Here is a 22,228-nt window from a genome sequence, read left to right on the forward strand (position 1 = left end):
GTCGTGGGTAACTGTGCTGAAAGTTGTTCAGTACTTACTGTTGATGAAGACATAGCCCATGGTGACTCCAAGAGCTCACTAGTTATTTTAGACAGGCAGTAACACAGAGGCACATAATTTCCTAAATAACACAGCAGTGGGAGCTAGAAGCTCAAAGCAGTACAAGGTTTATTGATTTTTTTAAAAGTGTCTTTGGAGGCATATTACAGTAAAGATTGAAAGCTAAAAATCCGAGTCCATGCTGAGCAAGGATGTGAATGGAAAGAGTTGTGCTTTGGTGTAGCCAAGAGAGAGGCTATTACTGACCGTGGTCAGAATAGAAGATGAAAGAAAAGTGATAAAAGAAAGACACCGGAGAAATGCCTAGCAGAGGTAATAAAGGTATTTTCCAGAAAAAAAAGTCTGCTTTCCCTTCCAATTTCTCTTACCTGTTACATTTCCCCATCTCCCAACAAATCTCATAAACCTTGGCAATAAAGACAATGTGTCTGGCTCTCAGGTAGGATATTCCCCACTCAATTCTTAAGACAAGCAATACTTTAGATTCCGCTTAGTTGTTTGATTCTTCAAATCACTGCAACCTGAAACATGGACGCATGATTTGTCACACAAATATTGGCAAACAAATACAAGTAAACATATTTTCAGCCAAAGAACAAAGGTTGATATATTATTTTCCAGTTCTGCAATTTTCTCCTCCATTGGTAGCCAATCAGCATCAATTAATTGGGCCATATATTGGAAGAATTAGGCTTCCCTCATTTCTTCTTACCATGCCTTGGAGCATAAAGTGCTAACAGCTAAAATTACAGTAGTCTGATTGTCATTTCCTGAGATTCTTGGCCCAGGCATTTTGAACCGCCATATTTCTAGTTCATCAGACAGATAAATGAAGTTTGCCACGTGGATGGAATTCAACTTGCAGTAAAAGCATTCAGTCTCTCTTGTCTCAAACGTAACTGAAGTAGGAACAGTATTAATCACAATTTAAACTGACTAGTAAAGGGCCATGTTCAAGCCCCAGATAATACTGTGTTGTAAATGAGGCTAATGGGGGAAATCTGTGCTTAGGGCTGCCAAATTTGCGTTCTGTTTGAAAAAGCTCCAGGTTTGCCTCCAAGACATTGTCTACAAACTGCTTTACTTCAGCTCTCCAGGCTAGTTCCCCTTCACACATTACATGGTGACAAAACCGGGTTTGCCACATAGAGTTGACAGGGAAAGGTAGCCATCTGCATTGCCTGTATTTGCAAAGATTTCTGCTGTATTCACACTTTATATGTGTTCTTCCCTTCCCCTTTTCTTTTCACATCCTATGCTTTCTCACAATTGTAAACTTTGAAAATTCCTTCTTTATTTATGAACCCACCCCACCCTCATACATACTTATCTCAATATAAGTACATATCATTGTATTGAATACTGAATAAAAATAAAGTAATTTCTAAAAAGTAACGGTTTGTTTTAGGGACGCAGGTGGCGCTGTGGGTTAAAGCCTCAGCGCCTAGGGCTTGCCGATCGAAAGGTCGGCGGTTCGAATCCCTGCGGCGGGGTGCGCTCCCGCTGCTCGGTCCCAGCGCCTGCCAACCTAGCAGTTCGAAAGCACCTCCGGGTGCAAGTAGATAAATAGGGACCGCTTACCAGCGGGAAGGTAAGCGGCGTTTCCGTGTGCGGCTCTGGCTCTGGCTCTGGCCAGAGCAGCGATGTCACGCTGGCCACGTGACCCGGAAGTGTCTCCGGACAGCGCTGGCCCCTGGCCTCTTAAGTGAGATGGGCGCACAACCCCAGAGTCTGTCAAGACTGGCCCGTACGGGCAGGGGTACCTTTACCTTTACCTTTTTAACGGTTTGTTTGGGGAGTGGAGATAATTAATTTTGGATCTGGGATTGCCTTTTTATTATTTATTTTTGAGCTGTGACCACACATCTAAAAGTACTCAAAGGCTGTATTGCAACAGCAGAGCAAGTTCCAGGTTTTATGGGTTTCCCCAGCAAAAACACCCTCATTAGGCCAACTTAAAATGTGCTTTCTGTAACAGTCTTCTTTCCCTTTCTCTTCACAGTCATCCTCCTTCTTCCCTCTCAGTCATCCCTTCTGCCATTACAGCCATTCTACAGTGGAGGAGGCATTGGGCAAGAGAACAGGATTTGTAGCGGACGACCAGAGCACGCCAGGCACTCCTGTCTTCCACTGCCTCCCGCAGTTTGGTCAAACTCATGCTGGTAGCTTCGAGAACACTGTCCAGCTATCTCGTCCTCTGTCATCCCCTTCTCCTTGTGCCCTCAATCTTTCCCAACATCAGGGTATTTTCCAGGGAATCTTCTCTTCTCATGAGGTGGCCAAAGTATTGGAGCCTCAGCTTCACGATCTGTCCTTCCAGTGAGAACTCAGGGCTGATTTCCTTAAGAATGGATAGGTTTAATCTTCTTGCAGTCCATGGGACTCTCAAGCATCTCCTCCAGCACCATAATTCAAAAGCATCAATTCTTCGGCAATCAGCCTTCTTTATGGTCCAGCTCTCACTTGCATACATCACTACTGGGAAAACCATAGCTTTAATTATATGGACCTTTGTTGGCAAGGTGCTTTTTAAGATGCTGTCTAGGTTTGCCATTGCTTTTCTCCCAAGAAGCAGGCGTCTTTTAATTTCATGACTGCTGTCACCATCTGCAGTGATCACGGAGCCCAAGAAAGTAAAATCTCTCACTGCTTCCATTTCTTCCCCTTCTATTTGCCAGGAGGTGATGGGACCAGTGGCCATGATCTTAGTTTTTTTGATGTTGAGCTTCAGACAATATTTTGCGCTCTCCTCTTTTCTTAAGCTAAGCAAAGACAGGCATCATGTATCAGTAGTTTTTGTTTTTTTAATTGACTTGCAGACTGGTGAATTTTCTCCTAAACCATTTAAAAGAAACCCGATTGCTTGATAAATATTGGCCTGCAGTATTTTTTTTTGTTTTAGTTGCATTTGTGCAACTGAGTACATGGCAGAAATATTTTTAGCAAGGCACTTTATTGCTCAGTGTTTTGCCATGTAGACTATATAACTATAGACTGAATTTGTAAATAGTTTGCATTCCCATACACTGTGGATGATGTTAATTGCTCTGCTATTTGTCTAAATGACTGCTATTGCTATTAACTGCTATGTGTGCTTACTAATTAAAGAGAAACTGCGTGCATATAATTTATGTTGGTTTTGCCTCAATACAGGCTATCCACTTTGTGACTGTTCAAACACACAGTTTTTCTTTACTGGAACTCATGATGAAGGATCTACTTTTTTGGCATACAAAAGCATCTGGAATGATATTCCAGTAACAAATCAATTGCAAATAAAATGACGTATAGATAGGTTGACCTCATTGCTTACATTAACCCATAGGATCTTAAAAACAATTTCTGCAATCTCACAGAGGCATTAAAGGCAATTTACAAATGACAACAACAGTTCCTCTTGCATAAGAATGAAGTTATTCCTCAACGTCACTTATTGGGAAATTAGGAATCGATTATGGAGATATGTAGGAAATCCATTATCAAAAACAGGGGGTGGAGTGGTGATTGTGGTACTTTAGAGTCTTCTCTGGTAACATCTGTCATGAGCATTTGGAGGTAACCCACTGCTTCATTTATATCCCTGAAATAGGCCAACCAATGGGAAGTTGGTATGTATATGTTCAAAATTCAAAGATTGTCAGCACATGTTGCATTCTATATCCGTCCCGTCCCCCCCCCCCAGACTGATTCTGAGTGACCTGGTAGTTGCAGAGAGAGGGAAGGGGTTAATGTTGTCCCATTGTCATGGACAGACCACTTTTTGGCAAGGCTTGGACAGACAGTGGCAGGTGAAGACCTGCATGTGTGGGGGCCCAGCTAGGATAGCCTGCCCCTACAGAGTGATGGAATATGAAGGATTCCTGGATGCCCTGGGGGATTTTCCAGTTGGTATAGCGATGATCCTTTTGAGCCCCTGGTCCCGCTTTACAACAAAACAATGGAGAGAGCCATTGACATGATTGTTCCCAAGTGCCCTCTCAGTCACTGCAGAACCTGATCTGCTGCTTGGTTGTCTTTGGGTGATGAAGCAGGCTGGAATGCAGGTGACACAAATCTCATAGTGGATGATGTGGCATTCGCACAGGGTCCCCGGTTGTTCCACGGACTATTGACCCTGCACCACCATGGCTTATCACTTCCACTGCCACCAACCAGGTTTCCCCGGTAATATATTCAGACTCAGTCAGGTTGTAACATATTAACAAAGATTCCAGTTTATTGTGAATGCAAACAAGTTTTAAATACTTTGTAAAACTGTAATCCAATTCACTCTCTCTGTCTCCCCCGTCTCTAACTCACTCTGACTCCTATGCCTTCCACCCACAAGAAACCAACCAAACTAACTGCCAAAACCCCTGTGTTGAGCCTTAAACACAGTTAGGCTCCACCCCGGGCTTTCTTATTGGTCAGCCTATTAACCTTTTCTCTCTCCCCCCCCAGTACAACATCTCCATAACGAGTGGGCAAACGCCACAGATGAGTACATGGTAGAACGCATAATTGCATGTATCAGGTGGCAGCTGTAAATAAATGTGTCCAAAAGTGGCTGTCTGGCTGTGCTCTTTAGGCTGGGGGGTAGGCTGGTTGAAGGTTCAGAAATTGGAACAACAGACGCTTCAGACGTGTGCTGTGACAAATTTGCAAAGCTCTTTGAGGATAGTTAGTCAGTTTGTTCTTAACCTTGGAATTGCAGTTGTTGTAGATCTTAGAGAGGTGGCCACAGCACTGCCTGGTCATTTCAGCTGGGATTAGGAATTAGACAATGCTTGCAGGGGTCTGACTGAGTATTTGGTCTTTTGACCTTTGCCCGTCATGACTTGTAACAGCAAGCCAGGAAGGTCTGATTTGATGGGAACAGGTTCTGAATGTTTCACTGGAGAGGTGTATAATTCCCACCATGTTGAAAGCTGCAGTGGCACATTTCCTCCTCAAGAGATTTAGTCAATTGCCAACATTCTGTTTCTGGGCATGATGATTGAGTGGGTGATTGCTGTGCAATGTAAGGGTGTACCTAGATGAAGCAGGTTATCTAGGCCCATTTGAAGATGTTGGTGCTGATAATGGGCGGTTCCTATGTCCAGGAGTTGAGAAGATGTCCTGCATTGGATGGGCTTGCACTCCACCTGTAGAACCCAGTATGTAGTGTGCAGTTATTCCTGGAACCTACATTGCCACTGGTGGCAGTGGGGGTGGGTAGTGCTGATTTCCAGCTCTGACTGGTTCACTGACTATATCTCTCCAAGGACCAAGAACTGAGCAGTGAGATGTGGAGGGGAAGAGTGAATGGCGAGGAGGTTGTATGCAAGTATGCATGCCTTGTGTGGTGTTGTGTGCATTTGTGTGCGAGAGAGAAGTAGTAAGTGGACACACCAACTGGCAGGTGTTTTGGCCCCATCCACCACTGGCAAGTGTCCCCTGAAAGATTAGCCATGAGGGATGCTTGAGCTGAAAATGTTTTCTCACCCAAGATACAAAACATCTTTGTTGGAGCAATAATGATGAATTAATTGAATATATGTATCTCCTATTTTATCTCTAGACATGTTTTCAATAAGTGAATCACAGGTTCCTTAATGCACAGCACCCTCATAATTGCCTTTATTCTATTCTCTTGACCAAATGAGTTTCCTAATGATTAAGAGAAATATGTGCAAGGCACATTGTACAACTTATATGTGTACTAATCACTATTTTTTCTGAATTATGTCTTTCAGAAAACACACTTGAGAATGTTTGCCTTCAGTAGCAAATGTATGTCATTATGAGCAATTATTTCCAGAGTTCTTTAATTAATGATCCTGCAGTTACCATCTTCATACTTTGGTAATTATAGTTTGAAATAGTAACGACAATATTGTTATTTACTCGTATGCTACCAGAGAGATTTAAAATGCTTAATGTTTCAATATTTCCAGTTGGAACAAGTGAGGCGCAGGGACATTGTGACACTTTCCATACAACTAGTCAAACAGCACTCCATCAGCATTTTAGCCTTTATGCGATATTACTTTTCAGAGAAAATAGAATTAAATATTGCCTTTATCATTGGGTGAGTAGGAAGCAGACCTGCTGTAGACATTCTGGTGTTTTGTTTAGAAATAAAGCAAACAATGAAAAATAACAGAATAACATATAGCTCTGTGGTAAAACAGCTGCTTTTCCAGCCTCAGTCCCTGGCATCTCAAGGTAGAGATGTGAATGTTCACTGGAGATCCACTGCCAGTTTTCATAGGCCATGCTGTCTTAGATGGACCAACGGTTTGATTTAGTATAAGGCAACTTCATATGTCCTTTCATTGCTGTGGTTATAGGCAGTGCTGGTTTTTTTTTAGAAAAAGAGGTGCCAGAACTCACAATGAACACCTCTTATTGTTAGTCAAAATACACCCAGTAGGGGACCCAAGACCTTCCTAGAATGCCTCCACATTCCAAGTAGGAATTATAGCAATGCTGCAAACATATTGCAGTTTTAGTATTGGAAAATGTGACATCCCAGCAACAAAAGGGGATCTTTAAGAGAATATATGCAAACTAGAATATAACACACACTGACAGGGCAGTTCACAAAAGTGCCCTGTGTCCTTGAAGTAGTCTGTATTCCATAGACCAGATAAGTGACCCCAGGCACAAGCAGAATCTGAGTAGTCAGTGCATGTACAGTACAATACACAAGTTCTGTACCTACTCTTAGCACTTCCTTATTCTTTAAACGTTAAACGCTTAAGAAGAAAGTAACTCTTAAAACATAGCAGGGGGATTTGATCTCTCTCTCTCTCTCTCTCTCTCTCTCTTTCTCTCTCTCTCTCTCTCTCTCCTTTCTGTCAGAAGTTCTGAACCTTGTACAGCACTGCATCAGTTCATTCTGTATTGGTTTCAGAATGATTCTGCAGTTCACTAGTGAGGTTTAAATACAAGTATTTACTGTTTTAAAATCTTTACAATCAATCGGTCAACCAGATATTTCCTGTGAATGGTACCTTTTGCTATTTATGTTGCCACATCACAATAACCCTCTTCAGGTGTTAACCTAGCACTCTTATTCAACACAGGAGTGGAGACACATGGGAGTCAGGGCATACCAAGTAACCCTGCCCCAAGCTTTTCCATGAACAGTGTGACCAAAAGCAGTGTTGCAGCCTTAGCAAGTACAGGTGTAGAGTGAAAGCTTCCAGGTGACTCAGAAGCAGATCATATAGAGTTCTGGTTTGTGTAGAAGTCTTTGTGTGTATTGCTGTGCATATGAAGACTCCCTCACTAAAGATGGTTGCACTATTTCTTCAGAGGGTTGGGTCTGGGTTATTTAGTGTGTTTCTGCTCCCGTGTTCGATAACCGTAAAGGATTAACACTTTAGGAAGGCTAATGGTGTGCATAGTATATGCCTATTTATCAGATAATTGACTTCAGCATTTATTGTTATGACAGCACCCTTGCTTTCTTTCAACCAAGTTCATGTGAACTACAAAAAGAGATTAAATATTACATATGGCAATCAGTGATGCAAGATTTGTTGAACCTCGCCATTGAACCATTCTCTACTAAGGTAAGCTCACAAAATAGATGTAAAGTAACAGTATTCAAAACAGAAATATAAATTGGGAGTGGTGAACCTGCTGGCCTGAACTGGTCCACTAAGCCACTGCAGGTTAGCCCACCAGCCCCTGGCAAAAATCACACGCTCCATCACAGTGCTGAGCTGATGACGCAGCCCAGTGCTGCAATTGAAAAATCACCCCATTGCCATGTTGGGCTGAGAAAGAGGTGATTTAAATAAGTGTGTGCTGTTTGTGTGACAAATGTTTATGTGTGGATGCTAACACCCTCTCCTGTGGAGGTTAAAGAAATCAAAGCCATGGTCATGAACAGAAGGGAATAAAAAATATTTGCTGGTAGGAAAAAGACCTGAGGACATTTCATTTTGTTTCTTTTCAACATGATTTTTAAATACATGCATATAAAGGCCATAAGAGAGCAAGACACCACTCTTACTTTTAAACCCTATTTAAATTTCTTCCAAAACGCAAAATTCAAAACACTGTTTTGAAGGATATGAATAATTCTATGAAAATAAGGGTGTGGATTAGATATTAAGTTGAATATAAAAGACAAGAAATCATTGGGAAACAAAAATATTGTAGTAAAATGTATGCAAACAAGGCGACAATGCATTTTACAAAATGTCCATAGTGAACAGTGCACAAATGGCTAAACTCAGCATTTTAAATGTTTCTACTTCTGACACAGTCATTAAGTCAGATCTTGCAGTTTAGCTTCCTCCCTCACTCTAAATCAAAGAAATATAATATACATACTATTGCACTATGTATAATACTTTCCAAAATCCTATGGACACTTACCTAAGGGTAAGCTCCACGGAACAAAGTGAAATATATTTCTGAATAAAAAGGCATAGGATTGCATTCATTGTTAATGGTATGGGCTCATGTCAAACGCTTTGATAATTTAAGGACTGTAAAAATTAATTGCAATTTGTTATTTCCTTCCTCTCTTAACCGCAAGTGTTTGGTTATCAGAAAAAGATTCTTGGCAAATTTTCCAGTAACACATTTCTCAGACAATCCACTTCTGCATGATTGATTCCAACATTTCCCCTTTGTCTTCTTCAATTGTCCTTTCTCTGAAGACATTTGAATCTTTAAAGCTATTTTAATTTTTTTAATGTCTACCATTTGAAATAAAGCACAAAATAACTCTTTTCCTAAAAGCATGATTCAGATATGATTCAGGTAGCACTGCAGGGCAGATATGCTAAAAGGCTGCCCACTTTCAGCTTTCTTCAACACCCGTTTGAGAAATTGCAGATTTACAGTTAATTTTAGTGGCTGCCAGATTGCACCCATCGGATGTTAAGACCTTCCCAAAAAGCTCAGCATTTAGGTTTCCTGTGATTTCTAATTTCACCTTTTGAGCAATGACTTAGATGGGAAGAAATCTTAACAGTTTATCGTCACTCAATTCTGAAACTGTTGCTTACAAAGCTATTACTTTTGTTTTTCAGATTGATGCCACTTTATATACTGCAGATTTAAAAGATTTTGTGAGTACATTTTGTAATTCAAATTGATCTCATATAAATATGTTGTATACCACTTGCAAAAGACAAGTTCCTCGCCATCTTGGAGGGAAAGGCAGCATGTGGGGTGCTGCAGGGATCTGTCTTGGGCCCATTGTTGTTCAACATATTTATAGATGACTAGGATGAAGGAATTGAGGGGATTCTCATCAACTTTGCAGGTGACACCAGACAAGGAGAAGTAGCCAATGCCACTAAGGACAGAATTGGGATTCAAAATGCCCTTAACATCTTGATAATGCCCTTAACATCTGGCTTTTCTTTATGTTCTTATGAACAGGGGCGAAGGAAGGCTAACCAGCACCTGGGGGGAGGGGCAAACCAACTGGCAGCACATGCGTGGTGCCACTATGTATGGCGCATGCACAATGCCATTACATACAGCACACACACATGCGCCATATGTAGTGGCGTTGCGCACACGCCGCCAGGTATTTCGCCGCCGGCACTGCTCAAATGCCATATGGACAGCGGTGGGATCCTCCGCTCATGGCGGTGACGCGATGGCGGCAGCTCGTGGCACTGCGCCCCAGGGCGGCGGGGCGAGCCCCCCTTGGGGTGCCTTCTTGTCATCCCCTTCAGAGATGGCCCTGGGGTGAACCACCCCCCTGCCCCCTTCCTCCACCACTGCTTAAGAGGCAACTTACTGGCCAACATCAATTATCAATGGACAATTTCACATGAAACAATTATTTCTGATACTTACTGAAAATGACTGGCAACGGAAGAACTACCCTGATTCAGATTTAGCAATCCTAATGGTTTGAGGATTTATTTTTCACTATAATATTCCCCACCTCAAAATTATATTTTAGTAATGTTATTTATATTTTTATCCCATCCTTTCCCCGCCAAAGTTCAGAGGGGTCCACAAGCTTCTCTCTATTTCCCCACCTTCCCCATTATATCTGAAGGAAAAACACTGTGGGTGGCATTCAACTAAGTTTTACTCAGAGTAAACTTACTGAAATTAATGAACTTAATCATGTTCGTTCATTTCAGTCAGCCTAGTCTGAGCAAAACTTTGTTGAATACCACTCTGTGAAGTAGGCTGAGAGAGACTGGGCCAAAGTTGCCTAGATGTGTTTCAGGAGCAGGTTTTTGTACTTGAATCTCCCTGGTCTTAGTTTGGCCCTCTCAACACTAGTCACACAAAATATATGTGTCTACTGTTTTACTGTAAGTGTAGCTTTCTTTCACAGTGGGCTTTTGAAGCAGTAAAACCATACAAGTCTATAGTCAAGCTGTATTCCTTAAATCATTTTTACCCCACTCTTCAACAAAAAAAGGCTCTCAAAGCAGCTCCCAAATCAAGGATACAAGCAATAAAATGGCAAATATATTTTACAAATGACTTTTCTGCATGTGCTTACAGATGTAATGTGTGAGGCAATTATAATTATTTGTCTGGCAGAAACTTGTGCAATAATAGTTATTGAGGGGTGAGAGGATCATTTCTCCCCCTCCCCCCATGATCATACTCTGAATCAGGCAGGATGGCCTGAATTCAAGGGAAAGGCCATGTCTGAATGAGACTTGAGAAATTTCATATTATAAACCCATTGATTTTTCCTTCTTTCCAGAGTGACTGTAATTTATCGGTGGTGAAATGCTTTCAGCTTGAGATGGAAGTAATTTTTTATGAATATAAATTTGAAAATGATACAACACTACGGACCAAAGTTGATAACATAATCAAAAATGTTAACTTCCTTTTGGAAAATGACAAACAGGTGAGTTTAACCTACGGGCAAAATTGCATGTCTGTTGCACTGTAGCCACATTAAAGAAATTCCTAACAGACTTTTCTCCCTTGCAAAGCAACTCAAGATTTAGATCAGAAAATGGAGAGAAAGGAATGAACTGTTGAATCCTTGCCTTGTAGTTTCCCCCCAATTTATTCCTTTAGGCTTCCAAGTAAAGGTAAAGGTACCCCTGCCCGTACGGGCCAGTCTTGCCAGACTCTGGGGTTGTGCGCACATCTCACTTAAGAGGCCAGGGGCCAGCGCTGTCCGGAGACACTTCCGGGTCACGTGGCCAGCGTGACATCGCTGCTCTGGCGAGCCAGAGTCGCACACGGAAACGCCGTTTACCTTCCCGCTGGTAAGCGGTCCCTATTTATCTACTTGCACCCGGGGGTGCTTTCGAACTGCTAGGTTGGCAGGCGCTGGGACCGAGCAGCGGGAGCGCACCCCGCCGCAGGGATTCGAACCGCCGACCTTTCGATCGGCAAGTCCTAGGCGCTGAGGCTTTAACCCACAGCGCCACCTGCGTCCCATAGGCTTCCAAGTAGGGACAGGCAAATTTGACAATTTTGGTTTCTTGCAGTTTCTCACTTTTCTAGGCATAAGTTCATTTCTCCAGATTTCCTCATCAATTTGCATTTAAAAACAGAGCAAATTTCTCCTAGTCTGCACATTTTTGTACACACTTTACATGAATAAATGCATTTTGTATGCATAACTTGGCTGGAGAACCACATTGCAAAAATTCAAAGGATGGCTGTATTTTGGCTTCCAAAAGCGAAAATCAGGTGTGTTTGTTTTTCAATGCAAACTAAATTGAATTCTCCCCAACCCCTATTTCCAAGACTATGTTTACAAGGATGTGGCTTTGGGATAGAAATCCATTATTCCATCCAGATCCTCTCAAATCTATTGTAAGTTATCCTGATAATATTTTGCCATTTCTACGTTCATACCCTCCAAGGATCCCAGTCTAGAATGTTCCTGTGGACGAGAATTCGCTAGAAACCTTTAGTGTAGAATAGGTGAATTCAAGATATGTAGCGGAAATGTACCCTTTGCAGAAATGTTACAAGGAATTGAAAAGGGGAGCTTGTGAAAGTGAAATCCCTAGTTCTGTTCTGTGTGTGGAGATGCAAGTTGAATAGGGCCTGGCTTTTAGCTCAGTCAGCTTCTGCCTCCGTTTCACCCTTCCTCATCAAATGAGAAGGAAGGAAAAGAGGGTGGTTGCAGTTGGGAGTACTCCCAGCACCACTCTCAGTGCCCATGCCCTCCAGCATCCCACCTTGGATGGAAAGTACAATTCCTGCTGAGCAGGGAACCTTCTCCTTTAGTTGTACATGGAAGACCTGCTGCTGCTGTCTCAACAGGAAGCAGGAAAAAGGCACTGCTTCCACCAAGAAAGAAGGCCCCACCAGGGCAGACTTTTCCATTGGTGTGAATGGCACTCCACAATCCTCCAGGAGACCCCTTCTGCCCAGGGAAGTGGGGTGGCCTGGGAAGGGGAGACCCTGCTCAAGCACCATCGGGGGCAGGGATTTGCATGCATTCACTTCAGATTTGCAGAAATCTCTTAAGGCTACATGCACATGCTGCTGGTTTATGTGCAAAGCCCTGCTAACAGAAATTGCAGACATTCTAGAGAGCGGGAGGCATAGTATGCTGAAATGTGGTCACAAGGATGTTAGTGGCTGACTAGAAATCCCAAACCAAGGACCTAACATAAGGAAGAAAATTGTCCGTCATGTCTCTCTTGTGTCTTAATTTCCTCTCAATGTTTTTTTTTAAACAAATTGCTTTAACAATGCTAACTTTTTTTAACCTTTCATTTTACAGGAAACAAAAACATCCAAGTGGCAGCAGTGTGAAACATTTGCAGAAAAAAACTGCAAAGATTTTATAGAGAACTTCATAAATTTTGCACAAATGTGCTACACAGAGTTAAATGCCAAATGAGATTTCACTCTAGCAGGAAGGAATAACTTATTGCCTCCTAGAATTGAAGAACTAGGAAAATAGAACAGGGTCAACGTAGAACAGGTGGTGGTAAGTTAACACCATTACAAACTTGGCAAGAATCCTGCAATTGAATCCTGCAGTATACCTTAAAAAAAGATTACCCATTTACAAAATAGGGCTAACATTGAGCCTCTTTATATTTGGCTTCTATAATGTGGATTCTGGAGTCCTTAACAAGCCATCGTAACTTAAAATTCCTAGGAAAGGGCCATATGGTGTAGAAGGAAAAGAGAGTGTGAACCGCACAAAACAGCCTGTGATGCATTGTTAGCCTATGTGTAGGGAACCTTGGTCCTCCAGATGTTGTTGAACTACAACTCCCATCATACTTTGTAATTGGCCATGCTTGCTGGGGCTGACAGGCATTGCAGTGCAGAAACATCTGGAGGGCCAAAGGTTTCCCCATTCTGGGGTAGATGGTGTTAGATGGATACACGTTACAGAGCAGAAAAGTAGCCGTGTGTAAGGGGGGCTGAGTACTTAATACCTCCCATCATATGTTTTGTGTGGCCCCCTGTCTCATTAGTTCTGTGGATTTTTAAATTTATTTTGTGCTGTTTCGTATCAACTTTATGTGAAGGTGATTGCTCTGGAGGTGGACACTCTTATCAAGGGTGAGGGTTATCAAGCAGAAGGAATAACTTTAAAGGAATCAAATGACTTCATAAAGAGCCTCTCCTGCATTTTAAGCAACTGGGACATCTGTTTGATAGTTAATAATATCTGAGTTTCACATTTTTATGGTCACACTCGGATTAATAGTTTGAGAAAATATGATATCCTTGTAAATGGGGAGATGAGTGAGAGATTCCAGTCACATTATATTCTCCTCAAATGCAGGAACAAGCCTTGTTGAGCTGTGAATGGTCTCTCATTGGCACTTAGCTATCAACATGGTCAATTAAGCAAACTTAGCCACTGTGGAAAGAGTGGTTGTTTGCCCATTAAACAAGAAGCCCGGTTATTCAGAAGTAGGAATGAAGGGCAAAAATGAACTCTTAACAACCTTAGCTCCTCGAAGATCTGCCTGAGGCCAAATTATTAGATGTTAGCCACCTAACAATCAATTTTTCATTTTTGATAACATAATCAGCTTGCAGACTTGGCAAATTTTCTAAAGAGACGATGGTTATTCAATCTTCTTTCTCCTATATTTAGCCCTTATGAGTGTCCTTGAGTACCATATCTGCTGCATAGCAGAACATACATCAACCTTACAATTAACTAGAAGTCACATTTCTTCCAGCCTTTGAGATTGCTGATGGTGCTATTGCAAATATTCGTAGTTTGCCCAGACTGTTTCATCTTTCCAATTAATAAGAAAAATATCCTTTGTATTATGAATGTAAATATATTTAATAAAGGTGAACCATGGGCCAGGCTACAACCCCACTTACTTTGGAAATTACATTTTTCCATCTTCCCTTTTCTGGTTCTATAATTTTGTTGTGGTCTACCATCTCATCCTGGCAGTCCAGAGATAATAATGCTCATCCTCTCCTAGCTATAGAACCAGTTTACCAGTTCCTAACTTCTTTGATTGACTGGGTGTCATCACACTGGGGAGAAGACCAAGCCCCAAACCATCCCTTCATTTTTATTTATTGAATTTATTTATTCATTACATTTATATACTATCCATATAACAAAGTCTTCAGGGCCATTTGCAGTGCAGTGGAGATGCAGTGAAATGTGTAAACAATAAATCTAATTATAAGCAGTACAAAACAGCAGAAGAGAAAACAGATAAAAGCCAGCAAAAATACAGCAGCATTCAATCCATTTAAAACCACTGTAGACAGCAGCGGCTGTCAAAGTTCAGGCTTGATGACCTGAGTCTGCACTAAGAGACAGCCAAGATGGTCTCTGGACTGTTCGGCAGCCTCGGCTTTTGTAGCTGGAGTTAGCCAGGGCCCCATCCTCCCAGGCCAGTGGGAAAAGGCCTTCCAGGACTCACAGCCAAAATATTATGGAACAAATACTAGACCTGAATTTGGAAGCAACAAGTCTTTGGCCATAGTGTGGCCACTGAGGGTGGAGCCACACCATACTTTCAAAGCACTCTTATATCACTTTAATAGTAATGGAGAATACTGGGAACTGTAGTTTGTTAAGGATGCTGGGAATTGTAGCTCTGTCAGCGCCCTTAACAAACAACAGTTCCCAGGATTCTTTGGCAGAAGTAATGTGGTTTAAATGTATGGTAGGTACGCAGGCTGACACTGTAATTGCCTCCACACACAAATTATTCAGGAAAGTATCTCTTCTGGTTGTGTAAGATAACAGACAAGAATGGAAATACCGTAAGGCAATCTCACTGATTCTTCTAGATTTGCTGAAACTTTTATGCCTTTGGGGATGCCGCAGGAATATAAAAGAGCTGTCTCAGATTGTGGTCTAAATCCCTCGGCAAAAAGGATGGTTAAAGACACACAAAGGTCATTTTATTGCTTTTAATGATACTGAAAGCTTATTCCGTACTGTAAATTAGCAATCTGGTATGATCAGATTACAGCGATCTATCATTACATTGTAGATAACCTTAGATTTTGCTTCTTTTATTCCTCATTATCATGGTCTTGCACACAGTAAGATACTTCTGAGGTCTGCCAATGCAACTCCTCATTTGGAAAGGTATTCCTAAGAGACATGACAGATTATGTGAAAGTACAGGACTACTGATGAATCTCAGTAAAATGACAGGCTTCTATTATGTTGTCCATGTGATGTTCTCCTCCAAATGTGTGATGTTTTCTCATACCAGAGATACACTGAAAAGGAGAGGGCATGAGATAATTCAGATTGGGGGAGGAGGAGTGTGGGATGGCTGTGATTTAGGAGAGAATGTCATATGGACAAGGGAGAATGGACGGAGGTACATGAAGCTTACGATCTACATTGAACAACAGTATGGATGATCCCCACGTCTAAAGTGATGCAAAGTGAAATTGACTCTGGAATTGCTCTGCTTGAGACAAGCTTTTTAAGGCACCCTTCGGTCAACATTAAGCTTTTAAAGTCACATTGATTTCTAAGGACAGTTAATATGCTTAAAGCCACAGCACTCAATTGGACTATGTCTTTAACCTGGTCTAGATTAAAGCAGGAGTGAGGAGCCACCACTCCACAGGCATGATTCAACTCATAGGACATCACCATCTGGAACACAACATTTGTTCCTTGTCTCCTCCCCCTGCACAGAATATGCTACAATTGGAACGAATGAAAGCCTGCTCTCAAACCTAACAGCTATACAGGAGACCTTTATAAGGCAGGAAAATGTTAACTCTTCAGTGCTCCATTTATTATTATTATTATTATTATTATTATTATTATTATTATTTTGGAGGCAGCTGATTTCAAGCCTAATAACTGCATGGGAGAGGCAGGACTCAACTATACAATGCAAATGAAACATTTTAAGTGTGTTTTAAGTGCAATATACAATGTGACACGAGATGGCGATGGTGAGCCTGATTGGAAAATTCAATGTATTTTTGTAAAAAAGCATTTTCAGAATGGTTTTTATATGTGTCTAGATTCCACCGCAATCTCCATGAGGATCACTCCCAATGCAGCAATTAAGTGTGGGATATGGAGCTCAAATTCTTTTGTCAAGCCTAAGTGTGTGAGTTTTAAGTGTAGATACATGTGGGTTTTATGTGTAGGTGGGTATGATTGGGAATGTGTGTGGGAATGTACATGAATTAATGCATGAATAAATGTGTGTAGATGATACGAATGTGTGTGTAAGAGAGAGGATGGTCTTCTCCACTTTTTGCACTAGCCCTGTCCATCAGTGGCCTGAGGGAATGTGGTCCATGAGAGTGAAAACTTTTGCCACTCCTGCTCTAACTAATCTTATTGCTGGCAAAGGTGTGTCCCCATCTGAGCTAATGTCAGATTTTAGGGAAATTGTTCGAAATACTGAATGAGGACACCTGCTGTGCAGTTGGTGGCTCTAATGTCAAAGTTTCTTGTATTTTCATGAAAAAAAGCTCAGATTTATTTCTAGATAAATAGAGACATTAGCAAAGCAGGTACTGTTTATGTCCTCCTGGAAAGCTTTTGTCACATGACTGTATCCAATTTTTTTATCTAGATATATAATTATCCATTGTCCTAAAGCCTGCTTAAAAGACATTTCTATTGAAAGAAGATTTTAGCAGGACAAAGGCTGCCCTCTTAACTTTATTATTCTTTTCTTTAATCTAAAACCTTGATTTCCCCAGTGTCATTATACACAGCCCAGAATTATTTCATTTAAATTCTCCTTTATAGAATTTTCTGTAGGTGATTATGCCATATCCCATCCTATTGTTCTTCATGCTGTCTCGTAGGGTAGTCATAGAAAATTGAACAGGGATTAAAGCAATGATAATATTCTATTCATCTTATTCTTAAAGTCTGTAAGCTTTAAATAGAGGACAATATCATTGAAGCTCTTAGTTCCCTGGGGGAAAATCAGCATATAAAACTCTATGGGCAGGGTATAACTTTTGAGATTAAACATTTTAACTAAATTTGTACATACAACTTCAAATTTTCCCCTTTGTGACAACGAAGAGTAAATAATTTTTGTTTTTTATATATATTAATAAAAGTCCCCAAACAGTTCTGTTTTAAATTTTTGTATGTTTGTTTCCAGGACTGCACAGCAGTTCAGTAAGAACAGAAGCCTGTGGAACTTATGAACAGTTATAAAAGCTTATAACCAGGTGGTCTGTTGAGACTCCAGCCATCTGGTGAGAGATAAAGGCACAGCATAATTAAATATAACAATTATGGAGGCAGGATTTGGGATGGGGTGGGGACAATGGTTGCAGCCAAATTCTGCAAATAAAATAAAATGGGGACAAATGAGGTAAAGCAGAATCATTTCCTCATAATCTGTCACTTGCGCTGTCTGAGCTGTAAGCATTGTTTGTCATCTACAATTGCTGCATGTTCAGTTAACGCCAAACTGGACATGATGTACAAGATCTGTGATTAGACTCTCCTGGTGCTTTTTCTTGTACAGACAAGCAGTCTTATTATGGGGCTGCTTTGAAGACTGCAGAAGAAATACTCTGGCAGAGGGCACTTAAGGGTTTCCTTCCATGCCCTTTCCCCCCATTCTGCATTGACCCCCCTTGTCAAAGCCAAAGAACTCTGAATTTTTAACCACCTGTTTAAAAAAACTCTCCAGTTCTCATGAATAATAATAGCACAATTCAAAGTGTTGGTGCTGACCTTTAAAGCCCTAAACGGCCTCGATCCAGTATACCTGAAGGAGCGTCTCCACCTCCATTGAGATCCAGTGCCGAGGGCCTTCTGGCGGTTCCCTCGCTGCAAGAAGCCAAGGCAGGGAACCAGGCAGAGGGCCTTCTTGGTAGTGGCACCCACCCTGTGGAACACCCTCCCACCAGATGTCAAAGAGAAAAATAACTACCAAACTTTTAGAAGACATCTGAAGGCAGCCTTTTAATGCTTAATAGGTAATTGTATTTTAGTGTTTTGTTGGAAGCCGCCCAGAGTGGCTGGGGAAACCCAGCCAGATGGGCAGGGTATAAATAATAATAATAATAATAATAATAATAATAATAATAATAATAATAATCATCCACATGGCTAAAACAGTCTTAAAATAAAGGGGACAATAGTCAGAAGACAGGACTTTTCACCACTAATTTCCTATGACCTCTTCACCATTTCACTGGACCATACAGGTCTTCTCTACTTCTGGTTTTTCCCCATGAGTACTAGGTCTTTACTTTGGAGTCACTTAAAAAAAAAGGGGGGGGGAAAGGGCACACAAATTCTACAAACAAAGATTCTTCAATGAAATGTGACAATTCTGCAAATAATATGAAACAGGCAAAAGATGCAAATATCTGTATACTTCTTGTTTGCATAATTTATTGTAATTCCAGAACCTGTGATTTATGCTCACAGAATTTGCATGTGAAGAGATGGTTTGCAATAATACCACTACATGGTAGATCTGTGAATTAGAACCTTTATGTGATCAGAAACCTTTTCTGGGACAAGAGGACGCACATTCTGCAACCTGGACAAAATGGAGTTAAAGTAGTTGAGGTTCCTGCATGGCAGGAGATTGGACAAGATGACCCCAAGGATACCTTCCAACTCTACAATTCTGCTGTAACCATATTAAATGACCTTGTGAGCAAGTCCCAGATCATGAACAAACATCTCTTGCGAGATGAATCATCATCAGTTTCTCCACAACATCACCCAAATATCTCTGTTCTGCTTTCAAAAGCCATTATTGGAATCCAAGAATCCAAGGCAGCTGTGAGCTCAAGCACCATGTGTTCTGTATACTTTTAAAAATGCTTTCCCTTGGGTTGTAAATATATTTTTATAAGCTCACTAGAGGAAACAGCTGCTGTGTCTGTTAATAAGCATCCTCCTCCTAGGCTTTCAGCAAGCATGACCGAGTTCCTTGTCAGCGGTTGCTCAATCCAGGAAACAATGTGGCATGTTTGCTCTTATCTGGCTCAGCCTGCAGAAGTTGCTCTTCAGACAATGAACCTTGCATCCTTTTATCTCCTGCAGGAGCATCTAATGATGGCAGTAAGAAGAAGTATTTTACTCAGTGCCAGTTTCATGTTTCCTACTCATGGCTCTTTTCAGGCTCCCATCTGTTTTACAACCTGTTTGGGCAAGAATAACAATAGTCAAGGTCTCAAATGCAAGACATGCAAGAGAATATCTCATCCACCATCTAGCTAAAATTAACCAAATACTGAAGTAACTTAAAGGCTAACACATTTATCATGACATAAGCTTTTGAGGATTCAGGCCCAACTTGTCAAATACAGGAAGCCCAGAAAATAGTATTATTTTTTTTGTACGTATAGGATGAATATACCATGATTTATCTTTTTTGGGAAATCTAATTTGTGGAACAAAGGGACACAGGAAGCTGCCTTATAATGACACAGACCATTGGTCTATCTATTTCAGTATTTAGTAATAGTAATAGTAATAGTAATAGTAATAGTAATAGTAATAGTAATTCTATACCAGCCTCCTTCCAAGGATCACAGTGTGGTTTTAAATAGAAAAACAACCTAGTAACAAACAAAAACAATATCCCCTAGTTTAAAAGCCATATATTGTTATTCTATTGTTATTTATTAAATGTATGTCTACACCATAGGTAGGCAAACTAAGGCCCAGGGGCCGGATCCAGCCCAATCACCTTCTCAATAAGGCCCATGGATGGTCCGGGAATCAGCATGTTTTTACATGAGTAGAATGTGTGCTTTTATTTAAAATGCATCTCTGGGTTATTTGTGGGGCATAGGAATTCGTTCATCCCCCCCCCAAAAAAAATATAGTCCGACCCCTCACAAGGTCTGAGGGACAGTGGACCAGCCCCCTGCTGAAAAAGTTTGCTGACCCCTGGTCTACACTGACAGAAAGCAGCTATCCAGGGTATTAGGCAATAGTTTGTTCTAATATACAGTTACTGGCTCACACTTATATTCATGAAAGGGTTAACCTGAGCTCAAGCTACCGGAGTGGGTGTGACTTGGAAGGCTCAAAGTCTCTTTTGCTACCCACCCCCACCTTTGTCTTTTTTCTCCTCCTGCTTCCTGGAACAAACAAGAAGCCATGTGGCCATGGCTCCCTGCAAGTGAACCGAATCTCTAAAATGAGATTTCATAGCCTGCATCTTTGCTAACCCAAAGATTGTATGATCCTTTTTGTAAGGAAACCAAGTAACTTGATTTTTAAGGTCATTCGAAAGCCTTTTTCATCTGTTTCATCTTTGTTTTCTGTAACATCTGGAAACTCTGAGTAAAACATCCACTTATTTGCAAAGCTAAGTGTCATAACTCTATCAATTGAACTATGGTCCTTCCCCAGAAAGTGTCTCCTACCTTTGCCAAAAGAAGCATTTTACCCCTTCTGTGACCCCCTTTTTCGGTTGCTGCCAATGTAAAAATATAATAAATGATAAATTCAAAGTTATAATAACAACTGACCACAACTTCTCATACACTGACTTCTCGTTGAAATCTTCAAGTCAGTGCTTATAGCAATTTCTTTAAGAATCCTTTTATTTTATCTGACCCTAACAAACAAAATACTATCTGCCACTTTCTTGTTCAGTAAAATGTGTCCCTAATAACTGCTGTCTCAATTTAACAACACATTTGGTTTTTCAGAGATAATATTATGGTACTGGACAAGGGAATAATTGTTTCATTGGATATTGGTCGCTTATGCATGGATATAAATCTTATAATAGTTTTATTGGCACCATGACATTTTCTCATTAGAAAAACCTCCAGAGGCACTGCTTTTTAATTAAATTGTGTTGAAGTTAGTAATGTTGGCCTTGAGGAAAAGATCTAGCTATTTCACGTTGGAAGTCTCTTTGTATTATTATTATTTACGAATTAAAGTACAGTAATTGAAATTGCTACAAACAATTCCTCATTATTCAAATCTGTTGCCTTCCAACCTCAAGGAGATCTCATAAGCATTAGGTGGCTATAAAACGTTTTATTAGCTTCTTTAATGGTGTCTGAACTACTTCCCTTCTGAATGTATTTAGCTCCTGCAGTAATCTCTTTTGGACAATTTTCAGTTTAATATTCCTAGAGGAATAGCTGCACACAAATTGGATGCTGGATGTGGTCACCAAATGTAAGCCACCATTAATAGTGATCTGTGCTGAAATGCCAAAACATCACACACTTAGTACTGGTTATCCAGCTGGTACTGAAAGTTGTTAGATCCCTATTCCCATCACAGAGCTACAAGTCCCAGAGTTGACTAGGAAGAAGGATTGATTGTTAAACCATCCTGGGAACTGAAGTTCCCTGAACAGAATAGAGGTCTTCTAGTAACTCTCATCACCTTAACAAACTACACTTCCCATGATTCTTTGGGGGAAGCCATTGCTAAAGTAGTATGATACTGCTTTAAATGTATAGTGCAGATGGGGCTGGATTGCCCAGTGGCAAATCCTACCATGCTATCTTCATACTGCTTTATACTACACACTGCTGTAGCACTTTGAGTCTACCACACAGCACTTCATAGTGTGCAGCCCCTGTGGTGATTTATTATCACACCTCCCTTGGTTGACTGTACCTAGAATTGTTAACATAACACTTGTTCCTTCTGGTTCCCATACAAAGAAGGATGATAGAGGCTGAGAACTAATCCTGATGTACCTTATTTTTTAAAGGGTCATGAAAGCTGAACATGGTACAGGACCGTGAAGGCATCTGTAATGCTAAAGCAATGTGAAAACATATCTTCAGAGAAATTTGAGTGCTTTCCCTA

General features: G+C 40.9%; 1 protein-coding gene across 1 annotated transcript in view; it reads left to right on the top strand.

The window, feature by feature from the left end:
* Window positions 1-14,308, top strand: part of IL15 (interleukin 15) — a 30,117-nt gene extending 15,809 nt beyond the window's left edge. The window contains exons 3-7 of the mRNA XM_079989521.1: window positions 5,775-5,883; window positions 7,484-7,601; window positions 9,078-9,116; window positions 10,736-10,885; window positions 12,734-14,308. Of these exons, the coding sequence (XP_079845647.1) occupies window positions 5,810-5,883; window positions 7,484-7,601; window positions 9,078-9,116; window positions 10,736-10,885; window positions 12,734-12,853 (501 nt within the window). The 5' untranslated portion in view covers window positions 5,775-5,809 and the 3' untranslated portion in view covers window positions 12,854-14,308. The remainder of the gene's footprint in view (window positions 1-5,774; window positions 5,884-7,483; window positions 7,602-9,077; window positions 9,117-10,735; window positions 10,886-12,733) is intronic.
* The last annotated feature ends 7,920 nt before the right edge of the window (window positions 14,309-22,228 follow it).

Source organism: Podarcis cretensis (genome assembly GCF_951804945.1).
Source record: "Podarcis cretensis genome assembly, chromosome: 9".
Taxonomy (NCBI): Eukaryota; Metazoa; Chordata; class Lepidosauria; order Squamata; family Lacertidae; genus Podarcis; species Podarcis cretensis.